General features: G+C 44.7%; 1 protein-coding gene across 3 annotated transcripts in view; it reads left to right on the forward strand.

Annotated features, from left to right (window-relative positions):
- FGFRL1 (fibroblast growth factor receptor like 1) overlaps positions 1 to 16,796 on the forward strand; it is a 181,799-nt gene extending 165,003 nt beyond the window's left edge. For all 3 annotated transcript variants that reach the window (XM_055795272.1, XM_055795273.1, XM_027791464.2), the window contains 3 exons: positions 4,875 to 5,159; positions 9,062 to 9,415; positions 12,293 to 16,796. In XM_055795272.1, coding sequence (XP_055651247.1) covers positions 4,875 to 5,159; positions 9,062 to 9,415; positions 12,293 to 12,702 — 1,049 coding nt within the window. In that variant the 3' untranslated portion in view covers positions 12,703 to 16,796. The remainder of the gene's footprint in view (positions 1 to 4,874; positions 5,160 to 9,061; positions 9,416 to 12,292) is intronic.
- The last annotated feature ends 6,167 nt before the right edge of the window (positions 16,797 to 22,963 follow it).

Genomic DNA, 22,963 nt, shown 5'->3' on the forward strand with positions numbered 1-22,963 from the left:
TTTTTCAAATTACCCTCTCTTTTAGACACCTGCATGAATTTCTGTAAGCCCTGGACTGTTCAAGCATAGGATTTTGATGCTGTTGCAGAGCTTTGGGGAACTGCTAAAATCTCACTTGGAACAGGTTCTGAATCACCGCAAGACTTGCAGGTCCAAAGTTTGGTCCTTGAAGGACAGTAAGTTATCAGGCTCATGCCAAACAGCTTTTGGCCATTACTGACAGGAGTGTGATGTGAGTTTATGACCTTGAGACATGAAGCACAGCATTTCTATTTTGCTCTTGCAGTACATCCCTCCTTTTAATTTTATAATACAGAGATGGCTTTGTACCATATTCATGGCCAGGGAGTAACCTCATAGCAATAGTAGGGGTGTAACCTGTCAAGCTTTCACCATATGAGTCCCCACCTCTTGAGCTGAGGCCAGTTTTCTTCAGGAGCTGGCAAGCAAGGGATGTGGTGTGCTGTGGTATAGTCCAGGCCACACCTGGAGGAGGCAGTGCCATAATACCTTTGAATTACAGATTCATCTGAGACTGAGGAAGGTAACCTCCAGTCGTTCTGGAAAAGGATGACAGCATTTGAGAGCTTGTGAAAGGGTGGCTTAGATAAACTACAGGTCAGGAGCTCTTCAGGAGAGATTCAGCAGCTAGCAAGCAAAGCTGCCATCTCTCCACTCTTAATTAATGTGGTGGAGATAGGGGCAGACATTGAATGCCATGGCAGATGTGCTCCTTGTAGAACTGGTGGATGATGGATCAATACAACAATAATATTACGCAAAAAGATGTAAGCACTGCTAAAATTATTTGGCATTGACAATACCATATCAGATTGTGTCTAATTCTGTGCTGCCATGGCCCAGTCCTCCTTTGTGCTGCAGTGTTCCTGCACCTCTGTTTTTATCCTCTTCCTCCTGTCTCCTCTCCCAGATCAGGGAAGTGGCTGGGACAGGCCACACAGCCCCCAGAGCCCTTTCCATCCAGCAGTGTTCACCAGCAAATTGCTTGTGTGAGCTGATGTGCTAGCAGGGTCAGTGTGTGTCTGCAGGTTTCTGGAGGATGATGGGTGGAGGATTGTGTTTGCAGGGTCCTGGGCCCTGGAGAAGTGGAAGAGGAAAAACAGTAAAAAAAAGCTCCACTTTGCTTTCCAACTACCATCATTGACTGGTGTCACTGTGGAGAAGTCCTGCCCCCATCAAGAGCAGGGAGCTGAGGTGGGGAAAGATGGATAGCCCCATCCACATCTTCCCACAACTGAACGAGCTCTTATCCAAAAGACTTGAAAGTATTTCAATACTTAGTCATATCATGACACTTTTGTATGGATATCATGAAAGTTTGAAGTGGTACTGACTATCACTGTGTGGAGGTAATTGTGATGGGTTGCAGCAGGCTATATGTTTTAGTTAACCATCTTGAGTTTGCATGAGCAACATCTAACAGGAGCCTCTGGGACTAATCCATGCACCTGGAGGTGTCCCACAGGGAGAGGAGACTGCAGAATTCCTTCCCAGGTCTTTGTGCCGACAGCTTTCTGTTCCTTTTAATTTTCATTAGCTTGAATAAATTTTCATGGTAAACAGCATTTCAGCAAGGAACATGTACACAACACTGTCTCTTTGTCCCCATCCACTTGTGTTTTCCCTTGCTCTTGTGTGTGGCATTATTTATACTGTACAAATGTGTGGTTCATGTTTATGAAGCAAACGCCAAGTGATGTGGAGGAGAGCAAGCATGTGAAGTATAAATAACACAGAGGCACTTTTAATGGCCTTCACTGGCACTCCAACAAGCAAAACTTTTGTAAATGGTGCAGATTTGGGGACAGACATCTACTAGCACCAACTCAAAAGAGACTTTTTCTGCCTTTCTCATACTGCTGCTTCTCCCACTTCCTCCTTTGTGCTCGCTGGGTCTCTTTTTTGCTTTTATGTGTGTCTCTCTCTCTCTTTCTCCTTTTTTTGTTAACTGGCTTTTTTAAACTTCTCCAATTCAGGCTTTTGTCGAGGAAACATTCAGCACTGTGTAAATGGGATCTGGTTTCAGCATATTGCACCCAGTCGGGAGCAGCTTTTGAGACCACATAATCACTTAACCTTCTTTAAACAGAAGAATAAAGAAAGACAGAAAGAGCCAAAGAAGTTTAGCTTTACCTGTAGTTTGGGATGTATCTGGGCAACAACGTGAGGAGTGAATGCAAAACTCCAGACAGATTCATGGGAGTCACAGTGGGAGGAAACCCAGAAATGTTATTGGCCTGCTTTTTTGGAGAGGAAAGGGTTTCTGTCTCACAATGCTCTTACTGAGCTGGGACACCACCAAGTCCTTATGAAATATTGTTGTGCAAGCAGGGAAGAGGTGAGGGGAGGTGAGAGCTTAGATTCACTCGCTAGACCCTTCACTCTGCATGGGCAGTGTGACTGTCCTGTCCCCAACCTGCTCTTTGGTGTGTTAGCCCCAGCCCAGGAATCCCATCCGATGAGCATCTACACATCCCTGGACCTGCAGTTCCTGGTCTCAAAGTAAATTGCTGTTATATTCGAGGATATCTGTTCAGGCCCATTTCACAGCTGGTTCTTAGCGTCTTCATGCACCTTGCAGACATTTACTCGATTTCCACGACAGCCTTTATCGGCATGTCTCCTTCAGTTCAAACTTTAATTTCAGTCTGTCATTGCTCACAACATGCAGCTCTGACAGGGTTAATTGTCTTTCTGGGAGGGTGATTGTTTTTGCTGGGAGGGGGCCTCCTCTTGCAGCAAACTCCCAAGGATATACCCAGCAATTTCTGCACTGTGACCTGTGGAGTGGGTTAGTATGTCACACTTGCTGTTCAGCTGTCACAGCAAGGACTTTCAGTGCTGGAGTTGCTCCGGTTCATTAGATTACACATGAAAGCCTCTGTATGGAGAGTAAAGCATTTCTAAGCAAGAGTTTGAAATAACATGAAATGGCTGGGACCCAAAATGACAGCCAAGGGGGGCAAGGGAAGGCTGCAGAGACAGATGCAGATGGTTTCCCCTACAAAGAAGGACTCTGAAGAGAGGGGTATGCCAAAGGGTGTCTTCCGAGTGGGAGGGATGTTGGGCAAGGCTGCAGAGGGGTAAGGACTAAGAGATATGTTCACAGACCTTAAAGGGCAATGGCTGCCATTCCCCAGTGCCTGGAAAGAGGAAGCTGCAGACCAGCCTCCTCCATCCAGCAAAGCTCTGCTGTAATGCACATCCCAGAGCAGGGCTGGCTCTCTAGTAGGGCATCCCACCCCTCTGTGCTGTAGCTAACTTCCCCGATACCTGAATCACAGTGTTCCCAGCTTGCTTTGGTGTGTTATGTGCTGCTGAGGTTGTGACTTTCTAGCTGCCGTTGGTGAAGGCCAGTGGCTGGTGGGCATAATTCAACCCAGTGTGCCATGGGACAGGCCACTCATTACCTATTTCTCTTATTTACTACAAAAAGGATCAGGGAGGATTTACCAGGGCAGTGCAAAATTGCAGGGACACTGCCCTTTGGGGCTGAAGACTAAGATCATGGTAAGCAAGAGACAGGGTTCAAAAGCAGGGGGAGAAATCTGTTGTGGAAATGCTGAATGGACTTGAAGAAAATGGCTTTGCCAAAATAAAAAGACAGGTGAATTTGGCAGGAGTATTTTGGGTGTTGGGAGAACATACCAACTGGGAGTCAGCAGTGGTGTTAATCTTAGCAGGAGACGGCAGTTAGAAGTGCCCCGGACTGCTATCGCATAATTAAAAGGTAGCTGCGATGAATTTGTAATTTCTTTTGAATTCTTCATTGCAGGATACAATTCTACAAGCTGTTGCCTTGCAATAGATCATGTTCTATTGCTTCAACTGTCTTAAAAGTTTGCAAACATCTTTTTCTTCCTATTGATTAGGTAGACCAACTCATGACTTTGCAGGAAAACTCTCTGCAATTTCAGTAAAGCTATTAGGGTATAAAGGTGCCACCTCTTTCCCTCTGTAATTCTGACATAATCTGAATTAAGTTAGGTGCAGTCAAGTTTCAGACTTTGCCTCGTGGGAACCTTGCATTTCTCTAGTGTTCTTGTCACTGCTGTTAGAAATGCTGGTGATTTCCTTGCTAAGACAAGGTGACAGTCTTAACCCATGATTCTGTCACCAGCAGCTATTGCTTCAGCTTTTTCATTTTCGGGATGGGCTGGCATGAGGTATTTTCTAATAACAAACTCAAGGCGTTTTTTGGGAGGTCTTTCCATTTGTTTGTTTGCTTCTTTGGGCCTTTCAGTGTAAATGCTTCATAAATTAGTGTTGAATGAATTGCATACATTTAAGTTCAGATCAAGATACAAAAAGTCTGGCACACTTCTAAGACTTTCCTACATATTGAAAAGATGTTGACTCTTCCTAAGTCCCATTAAAACCGGTGACAACTAAGGGGCAAAACATCTCCAGAAAAGGAAGCTTCAAGTGACCAGCAAAAGGTTTAGAAAATGGTCAGCCTGACAGGAATCTGAGGTTTTTCCTTTGGTCTTGGCTAAGGGCTTGCATTTGTGGCATGGAATATGGTAACAATTATAATGTGATTACGGGACTGCATTTTGCCTTCAGTGACAGTGGCACGATTTTGGTATTATTTTGTGAGATGGTCTGACACAGTTGCCTTATGGACATGGAGAAGTTCCAGGGTTGTGCTATGCAGAACGCTAATGCAGTGGCCATAGCAGTCCAGTAGACATTCAAATGTGTCAGGTTGGATCGATATCTCCAGAGTTATACACTGGTATGGATGGGGCTGCTGGGTGCATCTCAAGCAAATTTGGCTGAAACATTTGACAGTGGTATCCTTCTTTGCATCCCCTTTGCTCACCACAGTCAATTTTTCATGCCTTTTGCAGCCCGGCCCAGGTTCACGCAGCCCGCCAAGATGAGACGGAGAGTGATCGCCCGTCCTGTCGGCAGCTCCATCCGCCTGAAGTGCGTGGCCAGTGGGAACCCACGGCCCGACATCACGTGGCTGAAGGACAATAAGCCCCTCACACCTCAAGAGATTGGGGAGAACAAGAAGAAGAAGTGGACACTGAACCTGAAGAACCTGAAGCCAGAGGACAGCGGGAAATACACCTGCCGAGTGTTTAACAAAGTTGGGGAAATTAATGCAACATACAAAGTTGAAGTAATCCGTAAGTGCAGTGTCTGGGGTGGAAAGGCAGGGAGGGAGCTTTGAGAAGGGGGCTGGGTGGGTAAAGAGACTGATGGCAAGTGTGCAGTGCTGATAACTGGACACAGAAATGGGAAAGTATTAAAAACATCAGCAGAGACAGGGCAAGTATTGCCAAAAGTCTAGAATAAACCTAACACCTGGGCAAGACAGAGTAGCAACATGCAATTTAGTAGCAGAAATGAGGAGGGAAACCTGGGAAACAGTCATCTCTAAGGGCATCTGCATGGTAAAAGTTCACTATTGCCCAGCTCAATTTTATACTACCAATGGACTCAGTTCAAGGACAGCCTGAGAACTAACTGAGAAAGCCCTTTCACGTGCCACAGAAGAGGGGTGGAAATATTTAGGATGGTCCAGATTACTCTATCAGAGCGGTAACAGGGTGAAACCAATCAATTGAAAATGTAGATAGCTGTGATAGGAGGCCCACTTCATTAGAGAAGTCTCCCAAGGGAATTAGCAGAAACCTTATCACTAAAGTGATTAGCCAGACCAGGCTTTAGGGCAAGATTTTAAAAAAACATTTGGGTATCTGAAAGTTCAGGTGGGTACAAACGAGATACTAAAAAAAACCCCCAAAACCTGCTGGGGTCCTGTCTGTATCTTTAGGTGCCTGTGTAGCTTTAAAGATTCAGCCCTTAGAAGATGAGCTGGGGGGGATTACCCTGCATTGTGGTGGGGTAAATTGCTTTTGTTACTCTCTAGCTATTCTGATTCTTGCTGTCTAATCTCCTGTTTCCCCTATTATTAGTGAAGGTAATTATACTCAAATCCTACCTAAGTCTATCAGAGAAGAGCTCTCATTCTTAGATCATTGTCCTTTGTCTGTGACATCATCATAAGTTGTCACGGAAGTAATTACAGAGCAGCCAACTCACGAAAGTAGAGAAGACGAGCTGAGTGGAGGGAAGATTGAACAGCCTTTGTTAATGAGGAGCAGAGGCGTGGAGGGCTATTTGCAGCCACATGGAAAGCATGTTGTTTGCCTGTCTGTGAGTGCATTTTAGCATGTGAAAGTTTGTCCCAGTGCGAAAGATTGTTCTTAAAGGTAAAGATCTGCTCTCTGATAAGTCCTTTCTCTAGAATCACAGGAATTAAAAGCACATGTGGGGAGCTCTGTTGGGCTCCAAAGGCACAAACCTGCTGGACATCTGGGATTGATAAAGATGCAGCTGTGTGGAGACAGTAAAAACATGTGTTTACACTAAAACCAGGAGCAGAGACAGGGAAATGAATCAAGCCCCATCCTAATGGCAGCTGTGGCATTTTCAGTTCATCAAAACCAGACAGCACCATGAACAAACCCCTTTCTGTGTCCCTGTTTATCTTAGTTTTTATCAACTTAAAGATGTATGTAACCTTTGTTTTCATTAGCTTTTGCTGGCTAGGAGTGAAAACAGTAACCAAAGCTGGAACCAGAGTCAAAGAGATAAGGGCATTAAGCAGTTTTCAGACATCTTTCTATTTTTAACATCGTTCTGTGGAGCATTACAGGTTTTATTCAATTTCCTCCGTTTTTCCCCCCCCCTGAGCCTCCACTCCTAAGTCCTGCTTATCTGAGTCTCAGTCTCCCCAGCTGCGATTCCTGCTCGTAGTCCCAAGGCAAAGCCTATAGAGACCACTCTGGTATTCTTCTTTCCCAAGCACATCTTTAGAGCCCTTATTATTGAAAGTATCCTGAGTTTTTGAAAGAGGGTCCATTGTTCAGTCCTCTCACCCCAAAGCCAGTGCTGGTGGGAGCTGCTTTGTTACGGGCTCAATCCAACAGTGTTCACCGTCACAAGAGGTTGATGGTTGCCAGCAGTTACCACCCACTGTGATACCATAATTTCTCTCTGTGCCTAGGATAAAGATTTGCAGTACCACCTTGTCTGGAAACTGTGACTGATTTCTCTGTTGCTAGCATGAAAAAAAAAAAAAAATCCAAACATTCCTTAGAATGAGGGATGTATTTTTCCTTTGACTTTATGTGGTGTTGACACAACCTGAGGCTTATGATCATGCTGGAAAGGATGGTCTTGTGAACGTCTTGTGTTTAATTTTCTTCCCTACCATCTTGTTTCCTTCATCAGATGAGACTTGAGGCAAAAAAAATGTGAGAAGGGAAGGGTTTTGTTATTGGCTAGAAAAGAAAAAGCCTTCTGAGATCTTCCTCCAAAAAATTTGCTCCATAGTGAGTGTGGGGACGATTAGTCTGAAGAAATAAATAATAAAAGCAGGGAGGTAAGGATGAAGAGAAGATCTTCCTCACTGGTAGTACCTGTGGTTTCAGCTTCCCCAGCAGTGGATGACATGGCATGGGATGGCTTCCAGCAGAGTTTGGTCCCCAGCTATCAGGTCCAGGAACAGAGGTGACAGATATCTGCTGAAGGACTCCCAGAAAAAAAATGAGACAATATTGATATCCTGCCATTAGTCCATGAAAGAAGGGGCCTTTTCCCATGCGATTTTGTCTGTCCTTAGGGGACATTTGGGAAGACCAAAAGGAGAAGGTACATGTCACTGTCCCCAGAGTGGTAGTAGCCACAGCGGTTCTGGTGTGGACTTTCAATAGATATGTACTTTTAAATAATCTGATTAAAAAATGAGGTTGTATCTGAGAATACGTATTGCACTGTAATAGGCACGGTAGTAAGACACAGCATCACAGAACCACAGGATGGCTGAGGTTGGAAGGAACCTCTGGAGGTCACCTGGTCCAACCTCCCCTGCTCAAGCAGGGTCACCTAGATCTGGTTGCCCAGGACCATGTCCAGTCGGCTTTTGAATATCACCAATGATGGAGATGCCACAGTCTCTCTGGACAACCTGTGCCAGTGCTCAATCACCCTCACAGAGTAAAGAAGTGTTTCCTGATGTATAGAAGGACCCTCCTGTGTTTCAGTTTGTGCCCACTGCCTCTGGTCCTTTCACTGGGCACCACTGAAAAAAGCCTGGCTTCATCTTCTTTACACTCACTCTTCAGGTATTTATAAACATCAATAAGACATCGTCAGGGTCAATATCAAGGGAACATTTACAGTGAAATAATCCACTTCATTCATGTTTAGACCTGTACTACTGCCCAGATTTAATCCTGATATGGGTTTTGGCCTTTTTGGCTAGTATCAGGCCATTTATCTTCCATGGTCAAGACTCAAGAGAGATTGCCACAGCCTCTGACTGTGTAGATCGAGCTACATCATTAAGATCCCATTATTCTGCGATATGGTCCCTGATACATGAGGGTAAGTGGGAGTACACTTTTGTCATCTCATAGCTGTGATGTACAGCAAGGGAATGGGGAAATTCAGCAGTCTGGACAAAGAGCAGAAACACCAGGTCTGACTTCTGTGGTGTCAAGTCATACCACCACAAACTGGGTACCCAAATATAAATGCTTCATGAGTGACATGAGAGAGAAGAAACACAGCAAAGAGAAAACCCTTGTATAGGAGGTTCTTAGGACACCGTTTGCTTAGCAGTTAAGAGGGTTGTTCAGTGTACAGAAGAGAGGGCTGAAAATGTGAGAGCTAAAAGGGAGGGCAAACTTTTTTCCAGGTCTGATGCAGACAGAGTAAGTCACTTCCATATTAGAAACAGGAAGATTCAGGATGAACGTGAGAAAAGACTTGCTAAGCCTCAGTCAATGGAGGAGTTGTCTTGTGAGACTAGAGAGCATCCACGATTAGAGGGTTTGGCAGAGGCTGAGCAAGTTTGTATCAGGAGTTTTGCAGAAGTCTCAGCCTGCCTTGGGGCAGGGAGTTGGACTAGACAAATATTTTGCATCCCTCCTACACCTTTTCCCTATGTTTCTGCAATCATAAGTTAATGAGCTTGGCAAACACCTTTTTTCATGGAGCTCCCTGTGTTTTTTTGCAGAGAGGACAAGATCCAAGCCCATCCTGACAGGGACGCACCCTGTCAACACAACAGTAGACTACGGTGGGACCACGTCCTTTCAGTGCAAAGTCCGCAGTGATGTCAAACCTGTCATCCAGTGGCTGAAAAGGGTGGAGTATGGCACAGAGAGCAAGTACAACTCAACCATCGATGTTGGGGGACAGAAGTTTGTTGTGCTGCCCACGGGAGAAGTCTGGTCCCGTCCCGATGGCTCCTACCTGAACAAACTAATGATTACTCGAGCCAAGGAAGAGGATGCAGGGATGTACATTTGCCTAGGGGCAAACACCATGGGCTACAGCTTTCGCAGTGCTTTTCTCACAGTCCTGCCAGGTGAGTTATGCCTTTTTTTCCCCCCCATCTGAACCCGTAGTCTGCATCATGTTATTTATTAATACAACTACTGATGCCCATTAGGCTCCATGGCCCTCGGTGATGCCCAGTTCTGATAAGAATGAATGAGGGACTAAATCAACCCTGATATAAATCAGCCCCTGCTGAAATCCTCTTGATGATGTTTCCTTTTCTCCCTTCTTGGGGAATAATGGTTCCAGCAAGGTGAAATGAAATGAATTATCTGTTCCTGTACAGAAGAGGAGCTGGGAAAGGATACCGCAGTTGCAGGCACTACATCACTTCAGTGATAAGGTGCAGGACATGAGAGGGGAACTGAATAGCAGCAGTTTCCAGTCCCATTCCCTTACACTTCTTCTTTCTTTTGCTCTTGTTTGTATTGCTTTTACTGGTTAAAGGAAACAATGATATGAGCCCATAAAATGAGAGAATAAAAACTGTCCCGGTCACAATGAAAAGAAAAGAATGAGTGTGGAAGAGAGAGGGGTTGATTAGTTAAATTCTTACCCAATGATCCCCTGGGGACTTTTGTACCAAACTCACAGCTGCTTCCTTCTCTCCCCAGACCTCAGAGCTGGTGGCCACGTCTGACTGAGGCTGTATCAAGTGTGCTTGAGGCACTTTGTTACTTGCTCCTTTGCCTCCTGACTTTGCAGTTCTGCCCTGATAAATATTTTTTGTGTTGAAAAGGGCATTTCTTTCTGCCTCATCTTGCTGTGTGAATCTAGCTTCAGATCCACCGGTTTTATGACAAAAATCAATCTCACTGCTTTTTCTTCCCTTCACCATCACAAGACCAGCACAACTAAGAGAGTGCAGGTGCTGGAGCCAGTATCAGAACATTTTAGCTCTTAGGCCTGATGGGGTGTCTCCAGTCAAGACACCAGAAAGAAACAGAGATCATTAACTCTCCCAGGCTGTTAGGACTGGTTTTCTGTGTGGGTAGTGGGGAAGATGCTTGTGACTCCTGTAACTACGGCAGCACATCTTGTCCTGTTCACTGATTGCCAATGCTCTGTGTCTCAGCAGCCACCGAGAGTCACTGGCTTGAATTTTGATACTGACAATGGGCTGCCAAGTAAGAGAATGCTCCTGGCATCTTCTGCATCACTTAGACTGAGGACAAAACTCCCAACTGGAAAGCCTGTCAGTCCTAAAGAGAAGGCTGTGTGGGTGGGATATGACTCAAATCCTCTGGGAGTTTCTGAACTATGAGACTCCAATCCAGCTCCTGCTGAAATCAGTGGGAGACTTTCCATTGATTTTAATGGGACTATAATGAGGCCTCGTACCAGAAGCAAAGCCTGCAGGCCTGTTGTTATTGGCAGTGTCGGAGAAGGAGAACCCAGCTTGCCCTCAAAGGCAAAGATGTGGTTTCAAGGCCATGACTTAAAAACCACCGTCTTGCTTGTGAATCTACCAGATTTTACATAGACAGCTCTGAAGAGCAGCATAGATGAATATCAAAACACTTTCATTTCAGCCCAGCAAAGGATTTCTGCCAACCAACATGAAGACTGTTGTTTTCGTGGTCAGCATCATGGGTCAGTTCTCTGATCCTGTCTTGCTTTGAGCAGCGGGCTGGACCAGATGACCTCCAGACTCCCCTTCCAGCCTAAATTATTCTGTAATTTCCAGTGCTGGTGAATCAAAGCTTTGTCTATGGAGGTCAATAGTATAGGTCCTTCTAACTTCAAAGAGACCACATGGTATATATTTAATATTTCAAACTAGCCATAGGATTATTTGTCAAGGAGAGAAAAAGACAGTAGTGTCTTAAAGAACTTTGGCTTGAAACTTAAGCAATATATTTTTTAATTTAACATATTGGGTGATTTGGATAGCCTGTGGTTTTCAATTTCTTCAGTGTCTCCCTGCAAGCTGAATTCTGTGCCTAGGTACTTTTTAGGGCTTTGGAAATCCCAGGTGGCAGATATTTAGATGGGGATTTTAATAGCTAGGATCCTACCCCAGGACGCCTCCTGGGGTAAATCAAGAGATCCGGCTGAGAAAATGGAGTGGCTACCCAGGGATATGCAGGCTGCCAACAGCAGAGCGGGGAAGGGGGAGGTAAGTGTGAAAGATGCTGTCTGAAGCATCTTATCTCCTCTGGTAGCTTAATTTGCTACCCCTGGAAAGCCAATGGCAGCTTCAAAGAGACTGGTGAATGTAGATCCCATTTGGTGTAGGGAGTTGGACACACACTTTAATGCCAAGTGAACTTTCAGTTCTCCATGGCCTGGGCACCAAAGAGGGGACATCAGCTCACCTACATTTTTCCCATCCTCCATCTTCCAGCCACACAGGACCTCCAAAATATCACATTCATGCTGCCTTCCTCGGCAGAGCACTGCTGAGTGGCTCCGGTATCGCTAGATAGGGGTACTGAAGAGTATCTAAAGCCCACGCAGACCTGCCAGAGGCGAGTGGGCAATGTGCCATGGCTCTGCACAACCTGGTCGTGCCTCCTGGGCTGCTGACATGGAGGTATTACTGACACGTCCCGTGTTGTGTCCTTCAATCTGGGCAGTGAAGCCCACTTCATTGCAGAGTGAGGGTTTTGGGAAACTCTCAGGCTGGCTCTAGTGTGTCCATTAAAGCTTGGATAAGAAAGTTAAAGAATCCTCCAAAGACTTCTCCCCCAACCAGAGAAAATGAGTTGCTTGTCCTTCCAGGAGCACTGAAAAGCAAAGCAGTTACCAAACATGTGCTGGCTTGATTTCTCCCTTGTTACTTGGTCTGGCAGGGTTGCCAGACAGCCTGTACAAAAGCCAGCCCAAGTGTGACATCTGTTTTGAATCCACTTTGCCTGCATTTAATTAACTCTTTCTGTCTCTCTCCTGCTGTAATGTCCAGATCCCAAGCCTCCGAGTGCACCTGTACCCCCTTCCTCGGCCAGCAGCCTGCCCTGGCCCGTGATCATCGGCATCCCTGCCGGAGCTGTCTTCATCTTTGGGACAATCCTCTTGTGGCTTTGCCAGACCAAGAAGAAACCCTGCTCCCCTCCAGCTGCTGCCCCCGTGCACCGACCGCAGCCCCGGGACAGGATCTGTGTCTCCCAGGTCCCTGACAAAGACTGCATCTCCTCCATAAACTATGAGGAATATGTCGCGCAGCAGCAGCATTTACTGTCCCAAGGGCCTGCACTCGCCCCGGCCATGGCATCCAAAATGTACCCAAAGATTTACACGGACATCCACACCCACACCCACTCGCATGTGGAAGGCAAAGTCCATCAGCACCAGCACATTCAGTACCAGTGCTAAGAGGACAGCCGTGTACAGTAGCTTGTTTGGGCTTTTCCTCGTGGTACCTCAGAAGAGACTGCTCCAAGTCAGCTCACACTGCCAGCAATAGGCAAAGCAGACAGAAAAGAATATATATGTAATTTTAAATATATATATACATATATATATAATTGTATATGCGTGTGTGTATGTGTGTATATATATGTGTATATATCTATATCTATCTATATAAATATATATATAATAGAGAAAGACAGAGAGAGAAAAGAGATTTTTTTTTTTAATTATTGCAATCAGGATGTAGCTGAGGAATAATGAAGGAACTCCAAATCTCAGCAGAGAGGCAGCCATCTCCAACAGTGGAGCCTTCCCAGATTTTTTAATCAAGGTGGCAACAAGTGAGACAGGACACAGGGATGTGAACCACCACCTCCTTCCTTGTTTGCTAAAAGGAACAAGAAGAGCAAGAGGTGACTGTGGTGCTTTTCTGGATGGGCACTGCTGTTCTTGTGCCTGCTGCACATCACTTGTTTTGGTGGGAAGCCGCCAGACCCATCCTGCTCTGAGTGACTCGAGCTCTAAAGTAGCTGAGGTTTAGTGCCAAAGCATGAGGAAACATCAGCAATTCACTTTTTCCAGGGGAAAAAATTGACACAAGAGGGTCTGGAAAACCTGATTTCTGTTCACAACGTGAAATGCTGAAAGCTTCTCAATCATGGTCATTTACTCTGAAACGCTAATCAAGGTAGTTGCTTCAATTTCTGCAAGTTGAAGGCATCATGTTTCCCATGGGGTGTTCTGCAGATCAAACTGCAAGTGTTCCGCTCCCCTGGTCCTAGGACTCAGTGCCACTACCAGGAAAAAGGAAAGAAGGAAATAGGAACATTGTACAGGACACCTTTATATTTATATTTAAGAAATAATAATAATTAATAATAATAATAATTGAACTGCTGATGGTGAAGAAAGCAAAACACGCTGTCCTTCTCTGATGGCTCACAGTGACAAGCTACTGGATTTTCTACGTCAATGCAAAATACATGAAAACATTAGAAAAAAGAGTAAGAAAGAAGTAGAATGAAATAATAATATTGTAGGAAGAAATGCATTTGAGAAATACTCACCTAGGTTGTGTGTGGTTGTCCCCTCCCATCAGATAACATTTTGGAAATGATACAACTTTGTTGCAGTTCAAACAACAGTAAAAACAGAAAGAAGAGAAAATAAATAAGGACCATATTAAATACCTATATGGACTGGAAATGAATCCAATTGCAAATATAAAACCTTTGTAATTCTATATAGAGTTTAAACAGAAGTCATGTATATTTAATTTATTTTGTTAAACAAGAAAAAAATGTATGATATTTTCCTCAAAACAGGCATTTCTATACGTATTTTTGATCAAAGAAAATAAAGATTTTTTTTTCAGGTTCTATAGATGCCATGCTGAGAATACACTCCATGTAGCATGTGACCAACTGTTATTCTCCTAACCTTGGTCATCTATCTCTATGCCTTTTTACACTAGCCACGTGTAATCTCATAACATCATCTCAGGTACTGCTGGTGCCATCCTTTCCATCAGTAACTGGCTTTTCCCGCTGTTTATATTCTGGCTGTGAGGGTCTGCAGTGGCCTGATTGCTTCTCATGGACCCCTTGTCATCTTCAGTAGCAAAGTTCTCTGCTCACAGGGAAATCAGTTTCACTATGCATTTTTTTTTTTGGGGGGGGTGGGTATGAGGGGCAGGGAGGTTACATTTTTTTTTTAAGCACAAACCTGCAATGGGTTTTCTTTTTAAAAGAAGACTTTGCAAATCAAGAGATAATCATTTCTTGAGCCTGTAAAATGAACTTGGGTCTCAGGGTGCGTAGGAGGGGAAACCATGAAATGTAGGTGGGACACTTCATTTGTAAATGCAGTTGCTGAAGGAGCCAGCGAAGGATGAGCTGGGCGGAGGATGAGCTGGGTGCAGTAAGAAGAATGCTCAGGGAGCTACTCCCCTGCAGGAGAGCTCACACTTCATTCTGCTGCTGCCGTAGAGGGGCACCCAACCCTTCAGTGGCTAAAATTTTCTTTAGAGAAGGCGGGTTCAGCAATGCTGCAACTGTTTGCTCTTCGCTTGAGTTTCACTTAAAGTTTGCTGGTAAAAAAACCCTGAAAATTTGAAACATGCCAGTTTTTAAGTTTGAAATTACTTCCTTCTCAGGCCCATTCTGGGAAAGAGATCTTCAAACCAGCTACTTTTAAACTCCGTTTAAAAGTGAAGCACTTCATTTAACCCAAAACAAAACAGTACTTTAGGCTTTGCTTTTGTCTGAACCTTTCTGAAGGTATTTGCTCTGGGTCGACCTGCAGTGATTTTTTTGCTGGCTTGTTTGAGTCAGCAGCAAACCAAACAGTTCCCTGTTTGCTCAGCCGTAGTGCTTCAAGATGGGGCCCTGATTCAGCAAAGCACGTAAGCTCCTGCTTTCCTTCACCAATACATGCTGCTCAAAAAAAGTCCCTTTTTTTGCCTTAGCCACCTGGATCAGTGGCTCCATCCCTACCCACTGTGTTGGTGCTGGCTGGGATAATTCTGGGGAAGGGGAGGAGGAGAAGGGTTTAGAAAAGGGGAACCTTCCTAATCAAGTGGAGTTTACTGACTGGCACAGTTGCAATACAGCTCTCCACAGGACACAGCTGCTTTCCTGTATGTTTCAGTAGGAAATCCATGTTATAACCTCTACAGAAGACCATCCTTCAAGATGGTCTTCCTGGAGAGGTTATAATAAAGCAAACTATTACTACCTCCCCCCCCCCCCCCCCCCCCCCCCCCCCCGGAGGGTTCAGTTACATTTTGTTAACATAAATTTATGAGGTCTGTAGATAATGGGTATCTTTGTATGCATCCTCTCAGCTTCAGGGAGACATAGATGTGAGCACTGGGGGCTTTGTTCAGATATAAGGCATGATTTAGGCAGGGGTTCTTAAAAGCTGTAGATTATTAAGTCATTTAATTTAAAAAACACTAAAACATCTAAGTGCATCACCTTTATTTTAAGAAAGCAGTAAGTGGGTGTTTCCGTAAGAGCTACTAGGGGCTACATCTCATATCTCCTGCCTGTGGGAAGCTGCTTACTGCACCATGGTACTGCCCGAGCTAATGCATATTTCAGCAGCATTAGGGGCATGGCAGAAGGCAGGGTTCACTGCTAAGCCTGCAGCCCTTCTCTGCTCTCTGTGCCAGTGCTGCAGCGAGGGGACATTTCTAACACATGCTGTGCTAGTGGCACTGACACCAGCTTCAAAAGTGGAGGTGGTTTTGTATGATTCAGCTCTGACCAAGCCCTAAGAAACTGTCTTACAGCACTTTTTCAAATGGCAGCTATATCACTGACCCTCAGAGGGAGGGTTAGTGGGTTAAAAGAAGCAATCCTGTATTTCCTATACAGCACAAACTCCCACGCTGAGCGTAACGCTCTCCACCGGTGCCTTCTACCCTTTGTGATCCACCTTTGTAGTGCTGTGTCACACAGTCCAAAAAATTATATATGCCCACATGGCTCAAGCAGAAAGAGTAGCCTCTTCCTGCCCTTTAAAGCTCCCGCCTTTAGAGGCAAATCTCTAGCGATGCTGACAGAGTGAGCTCCAAAGGCAAACATTGCAGTAAACCACCCGGTGTGGCCAATGCAACAGCTCAGTACAGCTGCAGCTCTCAATCATGGCACTGAGAAGATGGCTCTGGTTTGGGATGTGCTATGGGAGATGCTATAAATGTCTTGATTTGCAGAAAGCATGGTGTTTTCACCCTGCCTTGGGTATCAGCTTCCTCTTGAGCATCTTCTGTTGGGCACCAATATGGTGTGAGATTTCCCTCTAGCAAAGTATTGTCATATGCCTTGTTTAAGAGGGGCTGTTCATATTGTCTGGGCCTTGCGCTGGATTGCTGTGCCTAGGAGAGTTTCGCATTTCTGAGGAATTATTTTGCCTCCACAAGGTATCTGTAAGTGCTCTTAAGAGTTACACTGTCCCATGCCCTACTGCATGCCATTTATTTTTGGGGCTTGATTGTGCCTTGCATGTATTGCAAAGTCTTCCTTCATCTAAATAAATTCAGCCAGGTCCTGCTCGTGTTTGAATTTGTTTTTCTTCAGTGGAAAGTATGGACTCATCTTCCCCCATGAATGGAGGATGTTTAAAGAAAACCATAGTCTTGCCATTAGCTACTGACCTTATTTTGAACACGGGTTTTTTATTTAATGTGTATGCATACATATACATATAGGCATATAGATGTACGTGCCAGACTGTGATACAGAAGGCAGTTGTACTTTTAAAGCCATGGGGTTTCAAAGATCAAAGGAATTTTAGGCTTAAAACTCACCATCATTATTTTATTTGCATTACAGATCAAACATGGCCTTACCTGCCAGTCTGTGTGTGGCATTTTTAGACTTTGTATGAACAATCTTTGTACAGTCGGCCCCTTTCAAACTGAAAACCTTTCTCAGACATTGAAAATAAAAAGTGTTATATGCTTTTCAATTGGTGACAAATACAGTAACTAAACACACAAAATGAGAGAGGATGGCAGTGTGTCTTTGTCTGTGGCTGTGTAATAAAAGTTTCAGAAGAAAAGGAATAAAAGACTGGAATTGTGTTAGTAGAGGGTAGAGTTCTGTAAGCTTTCTATGTTTTGAAGGGAAGGATGGCTCTGTGTGTGTGTGAGAGCATGTGTGTGCATGTGTGTTAGCACACATCAGGAATACGTGCTGGCAAGGCAAAGCAGACAATCTTGCTCGATTACCTTTGCACCACAGCTTGGTCTGGTATTTTCTTTAGGTGCTGTGAATCTAGCAGGGACGTTATTTTTTGAATGGTTTGGAAAAAGTTTCTGGTTTTTATGGAAAAAGGACTATTTTTGATCTCTTCATCTCTAGAGCCAAATGCCATAGTTGCACCAGGAGCCAAAGTGCAATTAACTTGAAATTTTGGGGTCCCTGGAGCTTATGGCTGAACTCCAGTGCCTGTAGTGGAGCAGGGATTTCAAGGTCAAGCCCAGCACCTCCACCCCTTTGAGGCAAACATGTGAGTGTCTCACTACTCACTCCAGAGGCAGCAAACATCCAAGCTGTGACATCTTAAGTTCAGAAAAGCTGGCTGTCACCCAGATTTCATCTTGACCTGACCCGGACCTCGGATCCAAAGAGCCCTGTGCAGAAATTGCGCACTTAGGGTGGGAAAGAGGAAATATTTCTCTGTCAGCTCCATTTCTGTGGCTGTCTGAAACTCTTTAGAGGTTTGAAATACTGGAATAAAGCCCCAGGGGAGATGTAGCAGGGAGCAAAACCTGGGAGGTGGTCAAAGGTTAATGGGAAATTTATTATGGCTTTCCTAACTGAGCATCGCCTCTGCCTACATAGGGTATGCTGAGTATACCCAGGACTCCAGATTACCTGTAGTCAGTGATTATTCCATATATAGAGCCCATTCCAGCTTTTGCATATGCCAATGGGAAAAAATCCCTGCAGCGTCCATTGGGAAATCAATTGGACGCATGGAGTCATTGAAAGGTTTTTACATCTTTGCTCTGGCTGGCCCGTTGGCAGAGAAAGATGTGACAGGAGTTACTGGCCAGAGTACGAAGCCAGACACATTTAAATGGGAAATGCACACATTTTGGAAGGAGCTATCAACGGAAGAGGTAGACACTGCATCTCTCAAAAATCTTCAGAACAAGACTGGGTGCTTTGTGGACAGGGTGTTTCGGTTGAATGCAAGATTTTAGGAATGTTATTAGGATAAAGGGATATATATAGTCCAGATGGGTTTGTCTAGCAGTCCCTTCTGGCCCTGAAGAAATGTAGTTGAGCTGCAGAGAAAAGGAGACACAAGTGCAGGTCCCCTGCAGGCGGCTGTGCTGCTCCTGGCGAGCGCTGCAGCTGCACACGTGCACCACAGACCTTACGGGAACGTTTGGCACATGGCAGCCTCGCTCAGGCTGCACACCCAGCCCCGCTTGCCTCCAGACTATGTGATCTCAGCACTTTCCAGCTTATTACTACAGTAATGGTGTTATTTATATAAACTGGGGTTGTGCATCGACGTTTACAGCGCCTGCTAGAAACCCCTTGTGTAAAACAGCAGTGCAGCCCTGCATGTACACACCCCTCCTCTGTGCTATCAGCATTTTAGAAAATCTTTCTGGATTTGCTGCAGATAGTGTCATGGAGGATTTACACGTGAATTTGAATGTAAATATGTGCGGTTAATGGCTTGCTCAGCTGCATAAAGTGGTTACTGGTGTAATTATCTTCAGTTCCCTTCTTGCCATGCATGGAGCCAGCCCTGCCCTTGCCCTCGGGTGGGCACACTCGTTCAGACATGAGGAGTTGTGTGTTGGGGTGTACAGTCCTGGCCGATGTGACTCTGCAGGTCTCCTACGTGCATGGGACCGCCATGGGTATCAGACCCACAGAGAGCCCGCTCATGTGTGTTTCTCTGTGGATCAATGGATGCAGTGAGGGTGTAAGGGGCATAGTCACAAAAATGCCTGGCTTTAAAAAGTGGGTTTCACCTGTAGATCTCAGCAACAATTTCACAGAAGAAGAAATGAGGCATGAAGGTACTGGCCAGGGCTAGGATCTGTCATCCAAATGTACTGGGTTGCACCTAGGCCACCTACCAGGCTGGTTCTGTATTGTGGACCTGCCAGAAAATGCTAGTAATCGGGAAGCTGTAGGTATTTCAGACTAGGTCTTGACCTTATCTTACCAGCAAAGCATCTTTTGGGCCAAGAGTCTCAGCTTTTAGAAGTTTGCTACATATGTCAAAAAAAAACCCCCACCAAAACCCAAACCCACAAAACTACCAAAAATGTGGATTATGTAGTTGAAACCAGGAAGTAATGGCTGATAAAACCATATTTGAAATCCTGGTGTTGCACTGACTGTGAAGCGGCAGATATATATTGCCTATGTATGGAGTGGAGTCTGCAGGGAAGAGGATGCCCATTTTACATTTTGTGTTTAGCCAAGGCACCTTTGTGTGTGTTTACCAGCCTTGGGTCTCTGAGAGCAATACATTGAGCTGTGACCTTTATTTGTCCTTATTTTAGCTTTTATAATTTTTATTTCTTTTATCTTTTCCTTTCTGGCAGACTGTTGCAATTAGGATTTAACATATATATGTACATATGCATATGTCCCCCAGTATGTGGGGACTTCAGCAAAGCAATGAATATCTTTTTTTCCCGTTTTTGCTAACCAAACCCAGTCCAACGAGCTATTTCTATCTGAGCTGGTCTATGCTTTAGTGAGAGGAGTAATAAATAACACTTTAGACCAGACTTCAAAATGCCTTTTTTCCTTTGATCTGAGTAATTAAAATCAAGCTGCTGTTCCTGAGCAGTTTCTGATGGAATTACATGAGTTACACAGCTCTTCATTTGTATGTTATTAAGCATTATGTTTTATAGCTGCTGTTCAAACAATTAGTACATAAATATACCCCATATTCTCATAAAGAGGTGGTAGCAGTGTTAATGTTAATGCCCTGGTTAAACAGTTTGTTTCCATCCAGAGTCCACCATCGCGCTCGCATGCTGTTGAACATCAATCAGCTCTTTACTGATGCCCTTCTGAAGTTACTCTCTTCTGCAATCATTTAACTGTGCAGCGAAGTGAGGATAAGTCGAACAATAAAGTTAAGTAAAAATGGCATTTCTCTTAACACAGGATTTTTTTTTAAGTTCATTGCACGTTTTGGTTATAAAAAGGCCAGTGCTTCATGGTGATCGGTCATTTTGACATTTTTATGGTGTTTTTATTACCCCTGGCTCATTTCCATACTAAAGAGAACATTTGTAACAATACTTGCTCACTCTGTTATGATTAGGGTTGTGTTTTTGCCGCGCTTTGTTCGGCTGTTGCTGCGCTCAGTAATGCTCTTGGCACACGTCCCCCCCAGACCCTGCGGTGTGTTTATTCAAAAGGAAGGAAAAAGAAGTGTCTACTAAAACAATAAACTACTACTGCTTGCGTTAACATGGCCATAGCTTCCTTGTTCTGCAGACAATCGGGTAGCAAAGCTGTTAGGTAAACTTGCTCCTTCAGTGTTGAAAAAATAAATATTCATGAAGCTTACCGCCACGTTTTCCTGTGCTTTATTATCAGGGTGAAAATGGTGAAGGATTTTAAAGGTAATTATTTAATCAGAGAGGTAAGGATGAAGGCCCAAACCCTGAAACCAGTGGGATAGGGAATCTGAAATATTGCTGAGGTCCTGGGTAAGGGTGTAAGGCAAATTTTGCTGAGTTACTTCAGTATTAATGTTATTAATGTTGAAAATTGAAAAAAAAAATCAATATTTTCACGAATGCGAAGACAGGAAGTGAATGTGAGGAGTCACGAATGGTGAGGAGGAACAATTAAAAAAGAGGAGGAGAGGTGACATGTTGCGGGAGGTTGCCAGAGTAAAGACAAGTCATTTCTTGGGCTGTTCTGCATGGGTCGGAGCCCAGGAGGCAGCCAGGATGAACCAGAGCGCTCACTGCTCCCTGGAGCAAGCAATTTCTCTTGAGCACATTGCTGCAGATCATCTTTCGTTCAAAGCATGTTCTTGCCTGGATTTCAAAGAGAAAGAAGGATGTGTTTTAAGGCCTAAGTTCATCCTTCTTAAGTGAGGTATCAAAGTTAGGGACAGAGTAGTCATGAGCTTCCTTAAACAGGGAAGAGAAACTGGCACTTCCCAAAGGCAGTTTTGTTTCTGGGTGGAGAGAAAGACCTTCAATTGCGTTTACTGTTCTGCTGAAGCCAACAAGATAAGCTAAATTTGACATCCAGGTACCATAAAACAGACAGAAGAACCTGGCTTTGGCACTGAAATACAACAATGGAAAATTACAAAAATATGCAGCAAATTGATGAAGCATCCACCTATGTTAATTTTGCCCCAATGTAGTGGACACCTCAGTGACTTTCCCTATGCTGCTGTGCCCTGCAGCATCCCGCTGAGCCTGGGAGGCTGGTGTTCTCCCGAACATTCCCTGCTCATTGGAATAGGAATCAAAGTGAGACCGAGAGGGGGGAGGCGTGCAGGGTGGGATTGCCTGCTGGTACAAGCCCCAGCTTTCATTGCACGGCTCCAGCCGCTGTTTGCTGGCCCTGGCCCTGCACTGCCAGGGGAACACGAGCTGCCCTCTGTCATGGTTCAGTAAAAGCAAAGAGCTCTCCTGCTTGACATCAGAAGAGGCGCATTTTGATGTTTATCTGAAACTCTTCCAAACGTGTGTGCACAATAGCGGCTGCGTGTAAGGACAGGTTCAACCCCATATCACAGAGAAGAGATAAAACGCTTTTCTCTCGTCCTGGTGTCTTAAGGTCTACTCCCATATGTGAGAAAAGATTTGTATGGGGCCATAAAGGCAGCACAACTCTGTTTGCACTTGCTTTTTGGTTCCTTGACAGTGCTGCTGTGGCCTCTGTGCAAACACGACCCTGCGGTCAGCATCTAAAGTGCCGGTCCCTGCAGCATTTAAGCTGATTCGCCATCTTTGCTGGAGCTGGCACCTACTGACCAAAAGGCAGAAAATCACATGGGCAAAACAAGGTCAAAATGACACTTAAAAATAACCTACTTGATAAATAATTTTAGGAGAAAAGGTGATATACATTGTGTAGGTCAATGCCTGAGTGCCTGCACTCCAGACACCTTTGCCCACTTATTCTCACTACATCCCTGTGAATTATAGCAATAATTACTCTCGCTGTATAGAAGAGACATTGAAATACAGAGAAATGAAAAGTGAGGGTTTTTTAATCAGGAAAAGCAGAGATTTGGACTTGGATCCATGCATCAAATTAATGTCTGTCCAACGCCATCACCTTCCTTGTTATATCAGTAGTGCTTCTTTGGCACAGGGAAATCACAGGACATTTACTGTCATTCAGAGCATCAGGGGTAGCAAACCAAGACCAAGATAAATTATTTCCCAAACCTGAGCTGGTGACAGGGTGAAGATACTGGAGGCCGTACTGGGGTGGCTGTGTCCCAGTGCTGAGCTCGGTTTCTCAGTCGGGAAGGCACAGCTCATTTGTTATTCCATTCAGGGTCTTAACTTATCCTTGTTTCTCCCAAAACATGGTCTGAAAGGTGGAGCTGTTTCCCCATCTGCTGGGTGAGGCTGTCAGAATGGTTTGGGTTGAACCTGGCTTCATGGAAGTCACTGGGAGTCTTATGCTGGTCTTCTTGGGAGAATAATAGCTCGTTTCCCTTAAGAAATGAGCAGCTTTCT

Source organism: Falco peregrinus, chromosome 2 (genome assembly GCF_023634155.1).
Source record: "Falco peregrinus isolate bFalPer1 chromosome 2, bFalPer1.pri, whole genome shotgun sequence".
In the NCBI taxonomy this organism is placed as follows: Eukaryota; Metazoa; Chordata; class Aves; order Falconiformes; family Falconidae; genus Falco; species Falco peregrinus.